We start from the raw sequence: 21,353 nt of genomic DNA, 5'->3' as shown, positions 1-21,353 counted from the left end.
CCTCCGAATTCGATTTCGGGTATACGCCCAAGTCCCATATTTCAATACGGACCCATCGGTATCGTCAAAATACGGATCTGGATCCGTTTGCCCAAAATATTGACCGAAGTCAACTCAAATAAATTTTTAAGGCAAAATTCTTATTTTTTTAGTTTTTAACATAAAAGCCTCTCGAAAAAACACTCGTACTGCACACGCGAATTGAGGAAGGCTAAAATGGGTATTTAAGGCTTCAAAATACAGAATCAGGTTCTAGATGGGATGACCTATCGGGTCATCACATTCTCCACCTCTAAAATAATTGTTCGTCCTCAAACGGACACAGAAAAGTACTTGGGCTGGTGAAAAGGTGTGGGTATCTACTCCGTATGTCCGACTCGGACTCCCTTTTTACATCTGGGCACATATTAAATCGACGCATCTTATTTCTTTTAACCCGATTCACTTCAGAAAACCATTTCCCGACCCAAAGTCCACCCCCATTTCTTCTCTAATCTATCTCTCCTCTTTTCCTTCTCACTGTTATAACAATGGCCGAAATTTCCACCGGCGAACTCACCGAAAACGATGGAGAATCTTCATATTTGTCACCCACACTTTCTATTTTCGTTTCTCTATACCTACACACATATTTATACATAGATCTGGAGAAATATACACAAGAGGTCAAAGATCTAGCTGGAAGTGTAGAACATTAGCCAATTGGTTCTGTTCCTAGGTAATTATAGCACCTCCATTTGGAAATTACCTTGAACACAATTCTTTCCTCTCTATTTTACCATTATTAATAAACTCCTTTGCAACTCACTCTTATAGATATCACCAAAAATCATTTTCATCACCACTTTGAAGATGATGTTAAATGTTGCCAATTTCTGGTCAACACAAGCAAAAAATTTAACACAGCAGTGACATTTGGTCATTGATCTTCAAAATTAGCAACGGTTTTTTCTAAACGCAGTCTAGGTCGTAATGAAAGATTGCAACTTAATTCAGAAATTCCCATAAGATGTAAGCATGTTCCTTAAAGTTTGGACTTTCTATTTGTGAAAATAACAATGAAATTACCTCAGAATAGCAGCAACCTCTTCTTCGGCATTTCAAGATCCAACTGAGTAGCACCATATGGGTGTCTTAGATCTCCACTATACTTCACACCTTATTTGGCAGTGACGGCGAGTGTAAGGGTAGGTGGTCGTGGAAGAAGAAAGGAATGCAAGGGGATAAGGTGGAAGAAGAAGAGGGTTAGGTTCTGGGTTCTGGGTCATGGGTAATGGGGTGGGTCGAGTTTAATTTTAGACCACATATACCAAGAGCCTTTGATACGTGCCATGTGTACAGTCCGTCAACGAAGGTGTATATGTGTTCGAATAGTAAGACGGTAAGGATTTTTCTGATCCAATAGTATAGCGGAGGATAATTTTAAACAATTTCTAATAGTAGAGGGATATTTCAGGACCTTTTCCGATATGAAAATTGATTCATACTGGGGGGGGGGGGAATTCACTGGCTAAAGAATTATTTAAATTTTTAGATAGCCGATTAAAATGAGCTTTGAATTAAAGATAATATTTTCACTTACATTTTTATAGAAATAATTTTTATTGAAAAATAAAATTTTAGAAACTGAAATTTTAAAATAGAAATAATTTTGAAAGATATCAACACACCAAATAAGAGTTCAAATAGATATAAAAGAGTCAAGTCGTATCCAAAGAGTCCTTCATAGTCTCAACCTTTGATTGTTTTGCCATAAATATGAGTTATTATTTTGCTTCCTGACTATTTTTAGGATCCAATGACACCGGCGAGAATGGTACCAAAAAAGAAAATAGAATTATAACTAGGAGATTTAAGAAATGGTTAATTCTTTTCATGTAGTGTTTCTTAATTAATATACAATGATTATCTATATTTATTGAGAAGGTTTAAAATTTAAGATTATTTGCATATAATTCAAATAACTCAAATATTTGACATGATTAGTGTCAGCGCATCCGCGCGGGTGCTAATACTAGTTATATAGAAAGTGATGACTTTTGATCCTAAAACATAAAACTACCAATACAAGTTAAAAGTTTGTTAAACTTAAGGTATTATACAAGTTTTTACTTTCAAATCTATTTATTTTCAGTAAGGATAAATTGTATAAATTCAGATATTAAGAAAAAAATACCTTAATTATTTAGTATCCAAATCTTAATATTATATATCTCAATAATTATATATAACTATTCAGATTTAGATGTCTGAATTCTTTAGATTTATACTCACATACAAGCATCTTAATTTTAAAAGAATAAATTGGATCTAAATGAATTTTTGAAGAGCATTTCAATACTTAATAAACAAAGCATAATATTAGAAAATGACAGCTTTATCACATCATAATTCTCTACATTAAGGGTGTGTTTGGTACGGAGGAAAATATTTTCCTAGAAAATGGTTCCATGAAAAATAAGTAGTTTTGTCAATTATTTTTTCTTGTTTGGTTGGTGAGTGAAAAAAATTTTTCGAAAATTATTTTTTAGTGTTCGGTTAGATAATAGAAAATATTTTTTAGAAAAATAATTTTTTATGCTATTCTCTTCATACCCTTCCCCCAAGTCCCCATATTTCATGTGCTCTCCCCTCCCCCTCAAATAGTCAATATTTTTAGGATTCTATTTTCCTCAAGAATTTAATTATTTTTCTAAAACTTCACACAAAAACCCAAAGGAACTAATGTGTTGCTTTACTTTTTTACGCAAAAACAACGTTAAAATTTGTGCTCCATAACTAAAAAGAAAATACCCTTTATTTGTTGAAAAAGAAAGTACTCTCTCTACAATATAAAAGTAAAGTGCTCATTTTGTTAAAATGAAAGAAAATACTTTTTCTATATTATGAAAAGAAAATATTCATTTTGTTGAAATGAAAGGAAATACTTTTTACTACATCAGTTTGTTGAAATGAAAGAAAATATTTTTTATACAACACGAAAAGAAAGTACTTTTTTATATCTTGAAAAGAAAATACCCATTTGTTGAAACGGAAAAAAAAATACCTTATATAACATGAAAAGAAAATACTATTAATAATATGTCTATTTAGAGTGGGGTGGGGGTCGAGGTCGGAGGGTTGGGGTAGAATCGGGCAGGGGGTTGGGGTGGGGGTGAGTAGGGGTGAGTGTAGGGGTAGGGGGTGAGGGTAGGGGTAGGGGTATGGGTAAGGATAGGGTGAGGATGGGTAGGTGGGGGTGTGGGGTGGGTTGGTGTTAATGGGGAATAGGGTGGGGCAGGTTGAAAAAAGTTTAGGAAAATGCTTTCCTTTCTCTTGATCCAATTGGAGGAAATTGAATTTATAAGGAAAATATTTTCCAAAATATTTACGCCAACCAAATATGAAAAAATTAAAAAATATTTTTTTGAAAAATATTTTCTTTAGTACCAAACACACCCTAAGGTTTAATAGATCATAAAAAATTAAACAAAGTAGGTAAACATGATATCATAAATCATAAATTTAAAAAAAAATTAGTGCTATCAATCTAAAAGGGGAAAAAATTAAATATGAAGTGACGGCATTTTTTGTCAAAGAGGAAAAAAAAGGTTTCGGAAAAGATGGAGAATCCCAAAAGTTGAAGAGAAATCAAAAGAAATGTGAAGACCGTCAGGAACTTATTTTGATCTGCACTTCATTTGAGCGGAGAAATCTAAGATTTAATCAAACCGAGCGGGTACTCTCTCTTTCTCTTCCTTTTTCTCTGGAATTTTGGGAATCAGATGCTTTGTAATGTTATTAGAACTATAATCGTGTCTGCTGACTTTCTCTATTTTCTACTCATAACACAAAGATCCAGTGCGTGTGATACGCACTTTGTGTGTGTGTGCTTTAATGTGAGTACAAAGTTAAAGATTAAAGTTATATGCACTGAACCATCACGTCAATTTAACCACTTGTAGGAGGTAACACTTTTGTAATCTCTCTTTATAGATTGTTTATGCAGCGTTTCTATGTTAAACGAATAGAAGAAAAAAAGGGGAAAAGAAAAGATCAAATTGTTAGTAAAAAGGGATATTTAAACAGCAAAGCATTCCGGCGGTTAAATGTATGAAAAATTGTAGGATTTTGTGGGAAAAAAGAAGAAGAAATAAGATATCACCGTTATTTACCAACAACAACAACAACATACCCAATATTATCCTACACTGTGAGGTCTTACCCCTACCTTGTGAGGATGGATAGACATGTTATTTCCAATAGACCCTCGGCGCAGGAAAGCATAAGCTGTAAGCACCACATTAATGAAAATATAGACAAGAAGGGACAGTACCAAAAAGCCATATAAAAGCAGAATAAAAACAACAAGACAGTAAGGTGATCAACAATGAAAGAAAACAACGGTTAGTCATAGAAACCTACTACCAACAGAAAGCGAGACATCACTGTTATTTACAAATTAAATAAATGAATGAGTGGTAGTGTAAATTAGGGTTACTTACCTACTTCAGTGAGCTGAATCCATATCCTATCTCTTGCAAGTCTCAGTAAGACATGAACTAAGTTGAATTCAATGTGGATCATGTAGTAAAATCCTCCCCGGGACCCTTTGTTCTTGAAAGCTTTTATAACGTTAAAAAAAATAGTATGGTAGCTAAACAGGCATTTATGCCTGAATTTAGATCATGTTGTCACAATAAGTCTTTAGATGCTCAAGAAACTCACCTCGAAGTTCATCTTTTAAATGTTAATACCTTAAGGTTCATTTAGTGCCCTAAGTTTTCACCTGAGCTTTGCTAGTTTTTTATTGTTGTTTCCCTTTGTGTTCTTTTTGTCAAGAAGTAGAAGAAATGGAAGACAAGACGAAGTTGATGTCTACTAAGGGACTGTTGCAGAGTCAAGAATTGTATGAGGTACTCTTTTCTTATATGCATTTTGCTGTCCCACTTTTTCTTTCTTTTATTGAAATTACTGATCATCTATTGTTTTCTTATGGCGCAAGTATATTCTGGAGACTAATGTGTATCCACGTGAACCAGAGCCTCTCAAAGAGATTAGAGATATTACTGCCAATCATCCACGGTATTTTAATGCTCTCGTCATCCTATCCCATACTTGAGATGATTAATCATATTTAAAAATCGCCAAACTTCTTTTGATCATCTAATTCTTTAAAGAAGGAAGGGACATTCCCACATATTATTGTCACATATGGGGTCATTTTCAATGTAGCCTCTCTACCCTCGTTAGGTAGGGGTAAGGTTTGCGTACACACTACCCTCCCCAGACCGCACTTGTGGGATTTCACTGGGTTTTTTGTTGTTGTTGTTATGGGGCCATTTTCAATGTCATTCTTAACATGATGTTACATCTGAATCATGAAAGGCATAAGCATCTGTTTGTTTATGTAATATAGCTGGTTTCTAAAGTGTACCATTTTGCATTTATTACAACCTCAGATGTCTGATGGCGACTGCACCAGATGCTGGCCAAATGATAGCCATGCTATTGGAACTAATAAATGCCAAAAAGACAATTGAAATTGGAGTGTTCACAGGATATTCCTTGCTACTTACAGCTCTTACAATTCCTGATGATGGCAAGGCCAGTATCAGCTGTAAATCTTTGTTTTCGCCCTAAAATGTCTTCTCTAGTGAATGTAATAACATCTAAACAAATGTGTTGGTGCAGATCACGGCCATAGACCTTGATCGGGATGCATATGAGATGGGATTGCCAGTAATAAAAAAGGCTGGAGTTGAACACAAAATCAATTTCATCCAATCTCCAGCTTTACCAGTCCTTGACAAACTGTTGGAAGATGTGAGAAACAATAACTCTGTATCTTACTGTTATATCTTGCTCTCAGTTCTTTACTCCACACCAACCCTTTGGGTGAATTTAACAGAATAATGAAGAAATAAAAGACAGTTAGAATCATGTGTCTTATAATTTGTTTTATGGAATCAATTGCAGAATGACAACAAAGAAAGTTTTGACTTTGCATTCATTGACGCGGACAAAGTTAATTATAAAAAGTATCACGAGAGACTGCTGCAGCTTGTGAAAGTTGGAGGTATAATAGTATATGATAACACATTGTGGTCTGGAACTGTTGCAATGCCAGAGGAGTCTGTTTCAGAATCATTGAAGGCAGTCAGACATCACACCATTGAGTTTAACAAGTTCTTGGCTGCTGATACCCGCATTCGACTTTCTCAAGTACCTTTAGGGGATGGAATTACTATCTGCAGGCGCTTGTGATCGTATATCTTACTCAAATATCGTATAGTACGTAGAAAGTACTTTCAATCCTTTGGTTTCTTGTGAATAAATTGACAGATCTGGCTGTGCCTATGTGAATGCATTGTGTCCCTATAGTTTGATATAAATAAAAACTCTTGTTATATGACCTCATGCATCCACCTTTGTTATTCTTTATAATGTTTTGTGGAAGGAAATGGATTGAGGAAGAAAATGAGGTAAAATGTGTGAGATGTAAAATAATACCTTTGCTTCTAAAAAGTAAGTAATTATACCTGATATCCAATATTGTTGCTTTGGTTTAATGATATTTACATTGATTACAAACTTTAATATATACTTAGTTAATCTTAATTTTTAATTTTTAATTAAAATTAATAAAAACCTTAACCAAAGTTTTCGTGATAAATATTTAAAATCATCTCTCTGTTTAAATAAACTAAGGCGTCGTTTGGTTTGAAGATAAGTTATGCAAAGATTATTAACACAAGAATGTTTATGTTGTAATTAATAGCATAAGAAATGTTTATGTGGTGATTAATAACACATGGTTTGAAGATAAGTTATGCAAAGATTATTAACACAAGAATGTTTATGTTGTAATTAATAGCATAAGAAATGTTTATGTGGTGATTAATTACACAGGGATTGTTATATGGTGATTTATATTTAATAATATAAGAATTATTATACGGTGATTAATGATATATATATAATAAAACATGAATTCATACCTAACTTATGCAAGTATTATTAATAAGAAGATGCAAAATTGCAACCAAATAATGTACTATAAGTTACTTAATTTAGAGGAGACCAATTCATAATGAGGAAAACTATATAATGTCCTAATTTGTCATGATTTACTAAGGCACTACAATAGGAAAACTACACCTTGATGAAAATTGATTTGAGGAAAGCAAATGACATGGTCAGCTTGGATTTCCTGACAGAGGTACTTCGTGGACTAGGCTTCCCAACACAATTCATCATGTTGATAATGAACTGTGTGTCAACCACTAAGTTCTCTGTAAATGTGAATGGGAGAGCCATGGCTACTTTGAAGGTAGAAGGGGTCTAAGATTATGTCACCACTATTATTTGTTCTTATAATGGAGTACTTGTCAAGGGTGTTTAAAAGAATGGGAAGTCAGCCTGACTTTAAAATGCATCGAAAGTGTAAGAAGTTGAAACTCACACACTTGATATTTGTTGATGATTTATGGTATTCTGCAAGGGTAGTGGGTCTGTGAAAAGAGTGGTTGAGGCTTTAACACACTTTAGCAGGTCTCAGGACTAGTTGCTAACATGGACAAATCCAGTTTGTTCATAGCAGGCATAACTGAGGAGGAAAAACAAGAGCTATTGAATGTTACATGCTTGAGTGAAGGATCATTTCCTGTTAGATACCTTGGACTTCCTTTATCACCTAAAAAGTGGAGTAAATTAGAATGCCATCAGTTGATTGATAAGATTACTAGCAGAGTCAAATTTGGCTACTCTAAGAAGCTTTCATATGCTGGCAGACTTCAAGTGATCAACTCTGTCATATTTTCTATTCACAGCTTCTGGGGATCAGTTTTCATTCTCCCACAGAGTGTAGTAAAAGAAGTGGACAGAATTTGCAAAGATTTCCTATGGGGAGGTACATAGGAGAAGAGAAAAATATCACTAGTAGCTTGGGATAAAGTCTGCTTACCAAAAAGCTGTGGAGGTTTGAACATCAAAAAATGTAAGGAGTGGAATAAGGTCCTAGTTGGGAAGTTGATTTGGCAGCTTATTGTGAAAAAGGACAGCTTATGGGCAAATGGGTGCATGGATTATATATAAAAGTAGATTCTAACTTTTGGAATCACACAGCTCCTCAGGACAGCAGCTGGTATTGGAGAAAGTTAAATCACTTGAAGCAGGAAATGCAAAACTGGTTCTAGCAAGATCAGTACATATAGCCACTCTGGACAATACTCAATTACAAAGAGTTACCTAGCCGTCATTGGAAACTAGATACTTCTGACCTTATTTGGAATGCAACTGCTCAGCCTAAACACAAATTTATCACATGGCTGGTCTATCAAAACAGGTTGCTAACAAGGGAGAGACTACAACAGTTGCACATCCCAGTCAATGACACCAATTGCATGTGCAATGATCAGGTTAATGAGACTGCCCAACACTTGTTTATGGAATGCAGTTGGTCTAAGGAAGTGAGATCAACAATAATGCAACGGGCTGGTATTCAACTGGCTGGAGTGATGTAGCCCTGATTTTAAGGAGTATAAAGAAGGAGAAATGGAAGCAATTAAAAAAAGAGGTAGTTGCAGCTATGCTGGAAGCGGTCATCTACCACACTTGGAAAGTTAGGAATTGAAATTTTTTTAGAGGAACAAATGTAAATGTTGAAGCTATAGTAGTACAGATTAAAAAAGAAGTAATAGATAAGCTAGAAGTAAGTAGGAACTCCAGGAAAGCAAGAAAATGTAGAGGCTTTTTGCAGGCAATAGCTGTGTAGTTCAGATATGTTGAGGCCATTCTCGCAGGTTCTTGTGAGGAGGTGCTCGTTAGTTTGTAACTATTTTGATTGATTAATGGTAATTCATAATGTTACCAAAAAAAATATCGTAATGAGGAGATTAATTCTTCTCATTTGAGCAACCAAACAAGGTAGTATTTAGTTATGCTGAATTCAATTAGGAGATTAATTCTCCAATTCAAGCAACTAAACATACTCTAATTACAACAACAATATCATATCTAGTGTATTTAATAAGTGAATTAAGATGATACTGTGTATGCAGACCTTACTCTTACTCTATGCCAATGCAAGTGAAATTTTGATACCTTCTCTGTTTGTAGTTTAGTTACAAATGCACTATTTTGTAAAGATTGGTAAAACCAATCTATTTATCGAACACAAACTCCTTAAAATTAAAAAACTATTTTAACATCAAAATTAAGCGTTTTTTTGGTTTTGGCCACGGAGAGGCTGAATAATAGACATAGCAGCGACATTTGTTGTAATTACCACTCCTCTGCCATGGATATGGATAACCTACCTCCACCGCTAATCCTTGAAATCCTCAGCCGACTAGCTGACTCAATAGACCTAGCTCGTTGCCGAGTCGCCTCGAAAACCCTCAACACACTCTCTCGCGATGTCCGATCCATCAATCTCAATTGCTCCTTCGATCGTTACACCAAGTCCCGATCTCCTGACATACGGGATTCCATTACACCCTTCAAGCGAATCTTCAATAAACTGATTTCTGAATTGAGCATTGTGGAGGCCATTTCCATTGGGGTCGAGAAACCTTTCGAAACATTGGATAAGACACCGTTAGGATATGTGAATGATTTGTACTTGACGGATGTTAATTTTGTTGCCCACTGGTTGCCTAAGGTTAACGAAAAGTTGAGAGCTCTTTCCATATCGGACTTTTGGGTTCAATCTCGTTGGCGACCATCAAATATCCTTGCTCTTATCTCTTCCCATTGTGAGTTCCTCTCTCAACAAACTTATCTGCATAAGAACACATAACCATTTACATATATAATACTCTCTCCGTTCCCATTTATGTGACAGGTGATGGGATTTCGAGAGGCAATTTTTTCATATGCCTTTAAATATTTTGAACTATTAATTATTTTGACTTATAGTAGTACCCTTTATATAGTTCCTGTAAACACGGAGAAGTGAAGGATGAGCAGAGCTCGAGCTTGGGCTCCAATGGTGGAACCCTAAAAGGTTCTCGATGAGAGAGAAGAGTGAAAGATTTTGATTTTGTGAGAAATGAACTAACTGAGATGTATTAACTTCAAATGAATACATATATACAACACACGTGAGAGAGACACGTGAGACTTCTACTATGTCTAATACTAACTCAACTAATGTAACTAACACTAACTCAATGAACTGACTACTCAAACTAACAGCTAAGCCAAGCTTACATATAATTAATACAATATTTCAATACCCCCTCAAGTTGGAAGTGAGGTTGTCACTGCCAACTTGCTCATAACTGCTGCATGCTTGACTCCAATAAGGGCCCTGGTTAAGACATCAACTAACTGGCAATCAGTCCCAACATGATGAAGAGACACCGGCCTTCCTGCAGTTTGTCTCTTACAAAGTGACAATCGACTTCAATGTGTTTGGTTCGTCCGTGAAAAAACAAGATTTCTAGCTATGTGTAGGGCAGATTGGCTGTCACAAAACACTGGGACATGCTTAGGAAAAGGAAGTGTCAGCTCATCAAATAATCTGCACAATCAAGCAAGTTCACCGACTACGTTTCTCAGGGCTCTATACTTTGCTTCAGCAGAGGATAGGGATATGGTGGCTTGTTTCTTGGACTTCCAGCTGATTGAACTATCACCAAGAATTACCAAATATCCACTAATAGACTTTCTAGAGTTTGGACAAGCTGTCCAGTCAGAGTCACAATACCCTCTAAAAATACAATTAGAATTGGCAGACATGAAGATACCAAGGGTAGGATAAGTCTTCTAATATCTAAGCAAATGATAAGCAACCTTCAAGTGAGGTTCCCCGGCATCTTGCATGAATTGACTAAGGTGTTGCACACTGTATGCAATATCCAGTCTTGTATTTGTGAGGAAGTTCAGTTTGCCTATCAGGGTCCTGTAGAGAGAGGGATCTGTTAGGGGCACACCTTACTTGGCTTTGAGTTTGACAGTATGATCCAATGGTGAACTGAAAGCACTACAATGGAGGCACTCGTACTCCTTTGGTAGATCAAGTGCAAACTTCCTTTGAGAGATTATGGCACCATCCTCCCTGTAGAGAACCTCCAAACCTAGGAAATAGTGCAGTCTTCCCAAGTCCTTGATTCTAAATTGAGCATGCGGAAAGTTTTTCAACAATGTGATCTCCTTTGAATTGTTCCCAGTAATGATTACATTATCTACATAAACAGCAACATAGATGATGGAAGAGTCAGTATTCTTGTAAAACAGGGAATAGTCATTAAGGGAGTGAACATATCCTTTGGAGCATAGAGCCTCAGCTAGTTTAGCATACCACTGTCGATTGGCCTGTTTCAAGCCATATAATGATTTATTCAGCTTGCACACCAGTTCAGGTGCATCAACCAATAAGCCAGGAGACAAATCCATGTACACTTCCTCATGGAGATCCCCATGAAGGAAGGCATTATTTACATCAAGTTGCTGCAGATGCTTTAAGTGCCCTCATAGTGGTAATTTTCACAATTGGTGAAAAAGTCTTAGTATAATCAACACCAGCATACTGGGTATACCCTTTTACCACCAACCTGGCCTTTAATCTCTCAATACTACCATCAGCTTTGTGTTTGATTTTATACACCCATCGACAGCCTATTGGCTTCTTCCCTGTAGGCAAAGGAACTAAGTCCCAAGTGTGATTGGCATGGAGTGCTTCAAACTCTAGTGTCATGGCTGCTTGCTAGGCAGGGTCCAAAGCTGCTTCCTCATAGGAGTTTGGCTCACTATCATGACAAATACTTTGCGCAAGGTGCTGACTATTCGGAACTAAAGAGTTGAAGGAGACATGATGATGTTCAGATGTAGAATGTGTATCAGGGTGTAAGTTAGGCATGGAACAAACATAATCTTTCAAATGCACAGGTAAGTGATGCTCTCTAGTGGACCTTCTAGGTACCTGATTGGTCTGAGTTGGAGGTGGTGAAGGAATAACATGGGACTGCAATTGTGAAGAGTGACTGGGAGAGTGTACTACTGAACTGTCTACAGGCGAGACTATAGTGGAGATATCATGAGTACCTGTTGATGGTTCAGGTGCATGAGGATTAGAATGTGCCTTAGTAAGTGGCACATCCACTGTAAAAGGAACAGACTCAAGCACTGAGGGAAAATGAGAGGAGGAATCAGGTAAGATAGCAAAGGGGAAGATCTGCTCATAAGTAGTGGAGAGTTTGTTTATAATATGAGTTGCAACCAATACACACTCACCCCAATACTACAAGAGTAGCTTGGACTGAAAAAGGAGTGCCCTAGCAGTTTCCAAAAGGTATCTATGTTTTCTTCTACTACCCCATTTTGTTGAGGAGTGTAGGGGCATGTTCTTTGATGAATAATCCCTTTGACTGAAAAAAGGATGAGGCTTCTATATTTACAAATTCTGAACTATTGTCTGATCTGAGGTACTTTACATTTGTTTTGAAGTGAGTTTCAACCAAAATATGAACCATTTGATGGCTTGCAATGTATTTCTTTTATTGCTTAAGAGGTGGGTCCAGGTGGCCCTACTATGGTCATCCACTAAGGTGAGAAAATATTTATAGTTGTCATGGGTGGCAACATGGTAAGGTCCCCAGAGGTTTACATGAAGTAGTTCAAAGACAGAGGTGGTGGTGCTGGTTCTGTGGGGAAATGCAAGTCTAGGTGGCCTAGCCTTGGGACAGATAGAGTAGAGGAAAGGTTGTTTGGTTGAGAATTGGAGAGTGAATAGAGGATATTTCCCTCATCTTTACAAAAGGTATATGTCCCAATCTGTAATGCCACAATAAGTTAGCTTGATTCATATCAGACAAGAGAGAATGTGATGGAAAGCACTGAGTTTTATTACCAATGGAGTTATTTACAAGTGATTGTGAATTGCAAGTGGAAACATTTACTAGTGAATCAGAATGTTGATAGTGCAAGCTATTTACATCAGAGGTTTTAGAATCAGAATGTTGACAGTGCAAGCTATTTACATCAGAGGTTTTAGACAAAGCAGAATCTGAAAAAGGTAAGGAGGCAGGTGAAGTGGAGCAGGAATTCTTCAAACAGCTTGAACATAGGAGGTATAAGCCATCCTTGACCTTACCAATCTCCAGAGGCCTCTTCATTGAAGGGGCCTGCAGTAGACATAGAAAGTCAGAAAAGGTAACCAAACCTTTAAATTGAGAAGCTAAAGAATGTATTGAAATAAGATTGTATTTGAAGGATGGAACATAAAGAACTCTATGCAGAGTAATGTTTGGTGCAAGTGTAACTGTTCCAATTTCTGTGACTTTGACTCTATAGCTGTTTGGTAAAGTAATTAACATATGATACACTAAGGTTTTAATGTGAGTGAGCAAGGATTTGTTGAAGGTCATATGATTAGAAGCCCCGGAATCCAGAATCCAAATGTCAGCCCTCGACTTAAAGCATTTACATGACAGTAATCCAAAATCAACAGAGAGAATAGATACAGAACAAGCAAGAATACCTGCAAAATTCGCAACTCCACCAGTGATGTTGTTATCTGAGTTATCTCCGGCAGAGCCAGCCCGAAAGTGCTGGAGTAAACTCACCAGTTGCCCATATTGTTCTCTAGTGAGACTTACATTAGAGCAGTTGCTTGGGGTTGTATTTCTTCACCTTTCACAAGGAATGCATCAATTGGAGTACTGTGTACATTAGCCGCAGTTCTTTTACCTTTATTGTACTTAGGATTGTGATTGAAGTCCTCTGGATAACCGTGGAGTTTGAAGCATTTGTCTTTGGTACAACACGCTTGCAGTGATCATAAAAAGGACGAGGTCTGTTAGTGGAGGAAAAGATATTTGGAGAGTAATTGGTTCTGAAGTTGTTGTGCATAGGTGCCCTGTTTAAACTATTGTGTGCAGGGACATTAGCATTCAAAGAAACAAACTTCATCACGAGCTGATTGTGTGGTTTCACTTCCCCTTGCTTTTCCTCCTGAATGAGCAAAGAAAAAGCCTGTGCCATAGAAGGTAAGGGATTCATCATGAGTATACTGCCGCGTACCGTGGTGTAAACCTCGTTCAATCCCATGAGAAATTGGATAAGTCTTTTTTCTTGCTCAGCTTTGTGCATATTCTCCTTAGCCCCACAGGTGCATTGGCAACTACACTGCGACTTGGCTATCATGTTCAATTTCTCCCAAAGTTTTTTCATTTTTGTGTAGTATCCAATAATATCAAGGACTCATTGAGTTAAATCGTTCATCTCCTTTTGGATTTGATACAATTTGGTGCCGTTGGTTTGGTCGTACCTATCTTCTAACTCTCTCCACAACTCAAAAGCATTACTAGCATAGTCGACACTATCAGCAATGTCTTTGCACAGAGAATTCGGGATCCATGAGGTTACCATATATCAGACCTCTCCCACTGACGAAAATGTGGGGAATCTAGGTCTGGGCGTTTGTACTCTCCAGTGATAAAACCTATTTTATTTTTGACTGAAAGAGCTCTAAGAATACTTATCCTCTAGGATCTATATCCGATGCCGTTGAACGGAGCTGTCACTAGCATCCACCAGGATTACCCGACAGGTGCATGTAGACAGGGCAGCTCAAATTAATTCCGGAGTCGACGCCGGCGACGGGAGTTGAGTTACTCGATTCAACTCCAGATTCGTTGTTTGTATCAAGGATAGCCATGACAAGTAGTGTCAATTCGTTGATAAATGAAACGAAAAGGAGAAGAAAATGATAGATCGAGAAAATTGGGGCAAAACTTGAGACGTGATTTCAGCTTAGAACTCAATTGAGGGAGAAATCGAGGACAATAGTGAGGTGACTACTGGGCTCTGATACCATGTAAACACGGAGAAGTGAAGGATGAGCAGAACTCGAGCTTGGGCTCCAATGGTGGAACCCTAGAAGGTTCTCGAAGAGAGAGAAGAGTGAGAGAATCTCTTATGTGAGAAATGAACTAACTGAGATGTATTAACTGTCAAATGAATACATATACAACACACATGAGAGACACACGTGAGACTTCTACTATGTCTAATACTAGCTAATGTAACTAACACTAACTCAATGAACTGACTACTCAAACTAACATTTAAGCCAAGATTACATATAATTAATACAACATCTCAATAGTTCCCGAATATGAAATTTTATTTAGAAAAACTTAAATATTCTATATCTAAGTATACAGTCAAAATCTAAGTTGCTCGGACACGGGTGCGGGTGTCCGACACAGGTGCAGATCTAGAGGTTGGATCCTTCGATATGTAAATTCTAAGATTCGGGGATACGGATCCTAGTATGGATACAGGTGGGGGTTCCGGCTAAAATTAATTCAAAAAAAAAATATCTCTAAATTTGTAAGAAATTTAGTAGAATACTTACGTATAGCTTGTAAAATGTGGATTTCTTTTTTATTCTCAAGTTGTAAACAAGTAAGGATTGATGTCGTAGATAAGGTATGTTATTTTCTTCAAATTTATCCTAGTTTTGGTTCTGATTTCGGGAATCAAATTGTATCTTGTATCGAATTTTTCCGTCCGTTGTGGTCAAAGTAGCCAAAAGTGTTTGACCAAATCCGGTACGGATCCCATACCCACACCCATACTAGTGTCGTGCCGACACGGGTGCGGCACCTAAACTGAGTGTCGGAGCAGCTTAGGTAAAAATTAAGAAGTTCGAATCTCGAAAAGCAAAAGTGTCACATAAATTGAGATAGAGGGAGTTTATAAATAACTTTAATTCTGCAAAATGAATAAAGGAGTTCTTAATATGATATTCCAGTTGCCTCTGCACTTATGTTCACTCTAATTTAGTTGCATTCTTAAATTCTTCCAAGACCAAGAAATTCCCAGTAAAATTGGTTTGTTCCTGTGTGAGTAAATATAGATGCAACCTGTTGTCAGCTAACATATTAGTCTAGAATGGTTGTTTCTGGAAGAGCGAAGAGTTCTCTGTATACAATTGAACTCCCCGGCCACAAAATATTCTGTGTTTTAATTTATGTGGCATTGTTTGATTAGGTATGAAACTTAAGAAAGAAAAGACTATTTTTGAATCTTGTCGTCTAAAATAAGCCATTGATCTTTCTGTGGTTATAAATTATCTCATTAAGGGTAAAATGAGAAGTTTAAAGTTAAATTGTTTCTAAATATATTACTCTATCCCATTTTATGTGGCACTGTTTGATAATAGGCAGGAGAAAGGGACCAGTCTTCACTTTGGTTTTTCTTCAATCTCTAGGAAAGCAAGAGAATGAATTTCCAAGAAAAAGAATGAAGGAACTTTGAAGAGAAAAGGGAATTTTAACTTTATTACAATTTTGAAATTTTTTCTATCCAGTGCATTCCATGTTATAGCCTAATCCTAGCCCTTATATCCACTAAATGAATAAAAAATGGCATTCCTCTGCATCCAACGATGGGGAATGTCCATAATATGGTGTTCCACCCTTCTTAAAGGGAACTCATTGTTTACTCCCATGATAGTGATGTGTTGTTCTTTTTGTCTCAGTTTCTGGAAGTACCGTTCTTGCCTTTGTCATTTACATTGAGCGATCTGGTGATATTTTGTTGATCAGAAGTAGACATATATGAGTGAATGCCAGGAATACTGAAGTGTTTTCTCGTGTATGCAGGCCATCATCTTCTTGAATTAGAGATTAAGAATTCTTGGCTGTCAGTGGATGGTTTGCTTCTGATGCCCAAGCTTACAACTTTGACTCTGGAATTTATTACGTTGGATGATGAAAACCTAGAGAAGGTGAACCAGTGCTTCCCATATTTGCAAGTTCTGAATCTGATTGGGGTCGAAGGACTTAAAGAACCTAAGATTCATCTCGAGCACCTCAAACATTGTCATTGGACAGTATCAAATGGCCCACGTTCTGTGACTATAGTTGCACCCAAACTTGTCCAACTCAATCTTCTTTGTGTGAAGCCAAATGGCCCACGTTCTGTGACTATAGTTGCACCCAAACTTGTCCAACTCAATCTTCGTTGTGTGAAGCCAAAGATGCTTGTTATTGATACCCCATTCCTGTCTTATCTACACCTCACTCTCCAGGGAGCACGCAGCTTCAAAGTGCAAGAGTTTCACAACTTGGATACCCTGCATCTTGAGTCACCCGACCTTGGCAACCTGCTTTGCTCATTTCAATTTGGTAGAACCGCTAACAATTTAGTGTTGGGTGCAAAAAATCGGACAGAACTATTAGGACAGATAACATTTTGCTTTGAAATGCTGTTTGTTGAATTTCCTAATGTTAAAGCTATCACTGTAGCACCTCAAGTTTGGGCAGCGTTTCAGTGGAACTTTTCTGTTGGTGATTTAGAATTAGAAGTGAGGACATATCCCAAGGGGTTGAAAGAGATTACTGCATATTTGATGATGCTTAATGTTGATGTGACATTAAAATTCATTTCCCATATAGTGAATATTTGCACTAGCTTATGTGACATGGCATTGTTTATTCCCCGTGGTCTTCGCTCTAATGATGCCAGCGACTTCATAACAAAGTGCACTGCCCAATGTTCGAAGGTAAGATTGAGATGGGGAACATGGAAAGAAGGAACAAAAGATGCTTGGATTTCTGATGGCGTGTAGACATTCAGACTGCCTGAAGCTTCCTTTGCAATTAGAAAGAAGATTGATTATCTGTTTGGATGTTCAACTCTACTCGACAAGAACATTGCTTCCTTCGGACAACACGAAAGCTATAGAAATGCAAAATTTAGCCTGTACTGTTAGTGCCAGGGTAAGCTTTCTGGTTGCTTGGTTTTTCGCTGGCTTCATTTGCTGCCTCTTTGCCCTTTTGGAATGATTAAAAGTTTATTTCCCACCACAGTATTCCGCAGGCCCTTGAGAATTAGTTCAGGCGATTGGATTAAATTGCTTGGTATTACGACAGATTTTGTCTTGTGTAGATTTTTTGATTGAGCAAATGTGATGTAAATTCTATAGAATTCACAACTGATGTCCTTAGTTGTGATCGGTTTTGTGCTTAAAAATGTCACCGTTGATGCTGTGAATTTGTAACCCCAACAAGAATCTTTTGCCATTAAAATTTATTTATTGATGTAAAATTTAACAAATATAGAATTAAGTAGTGGAAGAAATGAATTGCATGCGTCTCCAGTGTTTATGATGTTCTAATAAGTTTCTTACATAAGAGAGCATTTTAGTTGATGAATCTTGGTAGTTGGTACCATTCAAATAAGTACTACTCTCTCCGTTTCAATTTAGATAACATACTTTCCTTATTAGTTCCTTCCAAAAAGAATGTCACATTTCTATAATTGAAAAAGTTTAACTTTAAACTTTTTAATTTACTCATTTTACCCTTAATGAAAAGTTTTTTATAACCACACAAATGTCAATCCTTAAGCTTTTAAGATTATAAGTTTCAAAAGTCTCCTTTTCTCTTAAACTTCATGTCGAGACAAACTATCTTATTTAAATTGAAACAGATAGAGTACTACTTTTTTATGGTGCAGAAAATGAATTAAGTTTAACAATGACGGTTAATAACGATCTTTTCCTATTGCCCTATAAGATTATTATACTCTATATTTATGACGATCAAAAGAGTGTTACTTTTATGGAGCATTTAGGTGGTGAAACCTGAAAACACATGCTTGCTACTTTCATGCCATATCTCCAGCAACTCCGTGAATATCTTTCATATTCGAGTGTTGAACGTCAATGAGGCACGGAAGGAACACCTTATTTCGAAATTAGTTGTTAAGTGGTCGAAAGAGAGGCGATTCTATGAAGATTAAACTAGCTACTTCCTCTGTTTGTTGTGTGACACTATTTTCTTAAAAGAAGAGAAGCTGTTTTATATATTAAATTAATTTGACATTAAGTTTTCATTTTTTTCTTAACGATTTTATAATCTCATTAATATCATGAGTCATGTCATATGAAAGAATAAAGTTCCAAAAGTCTTTAGTAGGAAAAGTAGATTTTGAAAAGAATTAGTTAGAAAAAGAAGAGGTAAAAAACTAACATATACAGCAAGTGGGGCGTTCCGAGAATCGAACTCGGGACCTCTCGCACCCAAAGCGAGAATCATACCACTAGACCAAACGCCCTGGTTGTGTTCTCCATCCGTGTACGATTTTTAATTTTATTCAGACAAAATAAGAAATGTACGCCCAGGTTGGAATTGAAAAGAACACTCAACTTTCCAGTTCTTTACGCTCTTGCCCATTGAACCCATAATTAAAATACGTACTCTTATCTAGTGGGTGAAGTGTAATTTTCTTTTTCTTTCTTTTTTTGGGTGGGGGTCGGAAATTTATGGGTAGCTACTGATGGTAAGAATTCTTCGGTTTTTTGTAATACTAAGAGCAGGATAAGCCTGTTGCATTGCTAGCTTAATGAGACACCGAATGAGTTAACCACTTTTCAATTTTTCATGTGTTTGTTACATGCGTTCATTCTGCTCCTGGCATCCACATTATATTCTAATTAAGTGTATAAATTCTGAACATTCTCCACTTGTCTAAAAGAATAAAGGATTGAAAATAGTTTCAGGTTGGTGATCACAACATATATACCTCATGAATCATGATCTGAAAAAGGCTACACTGGCTAGACTGGTGCAGTTAACAGGGTCTTAAGTTTTACAAATCTGCATTCAAGAAAATGAAAGGCAGAGCTGGAATTTGTTATTTCAAAGGCAAAGAGTATTTCGGAAACAATGATAATTCTTAATTCCCTTTTAATTTGCTTTAGTTTAGTACTGCAATTGCTTCTCATAAGCCGCATACGATTACGTATATATATATATATATATATATATATATATATATATATATATATATATATATATATAGAGTCTTGCTAACATACTACATACATGAAGGTACTTTTGTACGTACTTTTGATTTTACTAAAATACCGTTGCCACCTCATTAAAATAAAGACTTTCATGGGCTTCTTGGTCTTTCCCCCAAATTTCCTAATTTCTTCCATCTTATCATGTTATTCTAAAGAGAAAGTCATCGAGAAACTCTCGTACGTTCTCATTTTTCCGAATCTGCAGTCCAATCTCTTCCTTCTCCATTGCACTACCAGCAATTGTTGTCAAGTTTTGCTGACTAGATTGAGTATTAAATAGACTGTTTACCCTCAAATTCGGATAACAATTAAACTTATATTGTGGTTTTAAGGATATGTGATTTCGTCCAATACCAAATGATAAGCAAGAAAATAAATGAACAAATTAGAGAATAAAATAAATCAAATCAATATGCTAGCCAGGTCTCGACCTCGACTTGGGATAGTCTCGAGGTGGGATAGTATGAATAGTAAATGATAAAGCAACTCTGATGAACAGTAAGTGAAATAGCAGGAAAGTAATGAATGTAATATTCTTATCAGTGAACAATGATGAAGCTTACAAATGATGGGACCCCTTTTATATAATAGAGGAGTCCTAAATAAGGTACACTTCTAATTATAGTAGGAAACCATATTAATATCTAATTAACCGTTGTGGATTTTCCGAGATTCATGCCACGATCCTCGACCAATCGCGGATATCTCGCCTTTTCCGTTATCAAGCTATACCGGTGTCACTCAGAGTCTGTCTCTTTCTAGCCGTGATTGACGTCGACCTCGGTCCGAAAAAAGGCTTCGATTCTGTGCTCGACGTCCTAGCTTCTTTACGCTACATCCTCACTGCGACCAAATAATGAAATCGGGTAGCCCCGATTTCTACCATGTACAGATAGTCCCATCGTTTCTTAGAATAAAATGATAAGAAACGACCTGAGCCTTGATTTTCTGGAGATCCCGATAATGATGTCATCCACATGACGTAAGCAATTGAGGTGACCGAAACATCCCGTCGGTACAGTTCCCCAAACCATTAATGCTTGCCAATGGACGGTCAGCCACTAATACCACCGAACCATCGCCATAAATCTATAAATACAGGCTCTTTAGTTGAATCAAAATTTTACTTTCACCTCCACCAAGTTTTCTAAGTATCTTACTCTCTCCATCTCTTCTCTTTCACCACCCGTTGAGTCAACTTTGTTAGTACCAAAAATAAAAAATTTCACCTCTTTCCGCTTCCTTCTACCTGAATTAATGGCGAAAACCTCCAATACCGTCCGACAAAAGGAGAAAGCTTCTTCCTCTTCTTCCCGGCCGACAGGTGACAAAATGCCAGTGGAACCGCTCCCTCACGAGTACGTTCCCAGCCCTTGTGTCTTAAAATCCGACTTCCAAGTTGAGAACCCTTCATCGGTCCATGGCCGATATGAACACGTGTAGAGATACATCTGCTCGATAACGGCGGGCCATCTCGAGGCTGTGAAGAGAGACTGTAACTGGCCGAGGTCGTGGTACAAATCCCCGCTCCCGAAGAGAGTATTAC

General features: G+C 36.9%; 2 protein-coding genes and 1 non-coding gene across 5 annotated transcripts; 2 read left to right on the top strand and 1 right to left on the bottom strand.

The window, feature by feature from the left end:
• Positions 1–3,528: 3,528 nt before the first annotated feature.
• On the top strand, positions 3,529–6,394 carry LOC109215873 (probable caffeoyl-CoA O-methyltransferase At4g26220). 3 transcript variants are annotated; one of them, XM_019379992.1, is made up of 6 exons: positions 3,529–3,718; positions 4,828–4,895; positions 4,985–5,064; positions 5,442–5,586; positions 5,674–5,805; positions 5,959–6,394. In XM_019379992.1, exons 2-6 carry the CDS (start codon positions 4,833–4,835, stop codon positions 6,244–6,246), a joined length of 708 nt encoding a protein of 235 aa, XP_019235537.1. In that variant the 5' UTR covers positions 3,529–3,718; positions 4,828–4,832; the 3' UTR covers positions 6,247–6,394. The 3 variants fall into 3 exon arrangements, with proteins under 3 accessions (XP_019235537.1, XP_019235535.1, XP_019235536.1); XM_019379990.1 differs by having other exon boundaries at positions 4,825–4,895; XM_019379991.1 differs by having other exon boundaries at positions 4,822–4,895.
• Positions 6,395–9,229: 2,835 nt separating this feature from the next.
• On the top strand, positions 9,230–18,067 carry LOC109215875 (F-box/LRR-repeat protein At4g29420). The gene is made up of 2 exons (XM_019379994.1): positions 9,230–9,737; positions 16,599–18,067. Exons 1-2 carry the CDS (start codon positions 9,281–9,283, stop codon positions 17,564–17,566), a joined length of 1,425 nt encoding a protein of 474 aa, XP_019235539.1. The 5' UTR covers positions 9,230–9,280; the 3' UTR covers positions 17,567–18,067.
• A 917-nt stretch (positions 18,068–18,984) lies between these two features.
• Positions 18,985–19,056, bottom strand: TRNAP-UGG. The gene has a single exon. It is a non-coding gene; the product is annotated as a tRNA-Pro (tRNA).
• Between the last annotated feature and the right edge of the window lie 2,297 nt (positions 19,057–21,353).

This window comes from Nicotiana attenuata, unplaced genomic scaffold, assembly GCF_001879085.1.
Source record: "Nicotiana attenuata strain UT unplaced genomic scaffold, NIATTr2, whole genome shotgun sequence".
NCBI lineage: Eukaryota > Viridiplantae > Streptophyta > Magnoliopsida > Solanales > Solanaceae > Nicotiana > Nicotiana attenuata.
Note: the sequence above shows the minus strand (reverse complement) of the source record. Positions and strands in the feature narration are given on the sequence as shown.

What these genes read in the sequence shown, in the direction of transcription:
- LOC109215875 (XM_019379994.1), top strand. Translation starts at nt 9,281, where the DNA reads ATGGATATGGATAACCTACCTCCACCGCTAATCCTTGAAATCCTCAGC. An exon ending in TGCTCTTATCTCTTCCCATT is followed by an intron (nt 9,738 to 16,598) that starts GTGAGTTCCTCT and finishes TCGTGTATGCAG; the next exon opens with GCCATCATCTTCTTGAATTA.
- LOC109215873 (XM_019379992.1), top strand. Translation starts at nt 4,833, where the DNA reads ATGGAAGACAAGACGAAGTTGATGTCTACTAAGGGACTGTTGCAGAGT. An exon ending in CAATTCCTGATGATGGCAAG is followed by an intron (nt 5,587 to 5,673) that starts GCCAGTATCAGC and finishes GTGTTGGTGCAG; the next exon opens with ATCACGGCCATAGACCTTGA. An exon ending in TTGACAAACTGTTGGAAGAT is followed by an intron (nt 5,806 to 5,958) that starts GTGAGAAACAAT and finishes AATCAATTGCAG; the next exon opens with AATGACAACAAAGAAAGTTT.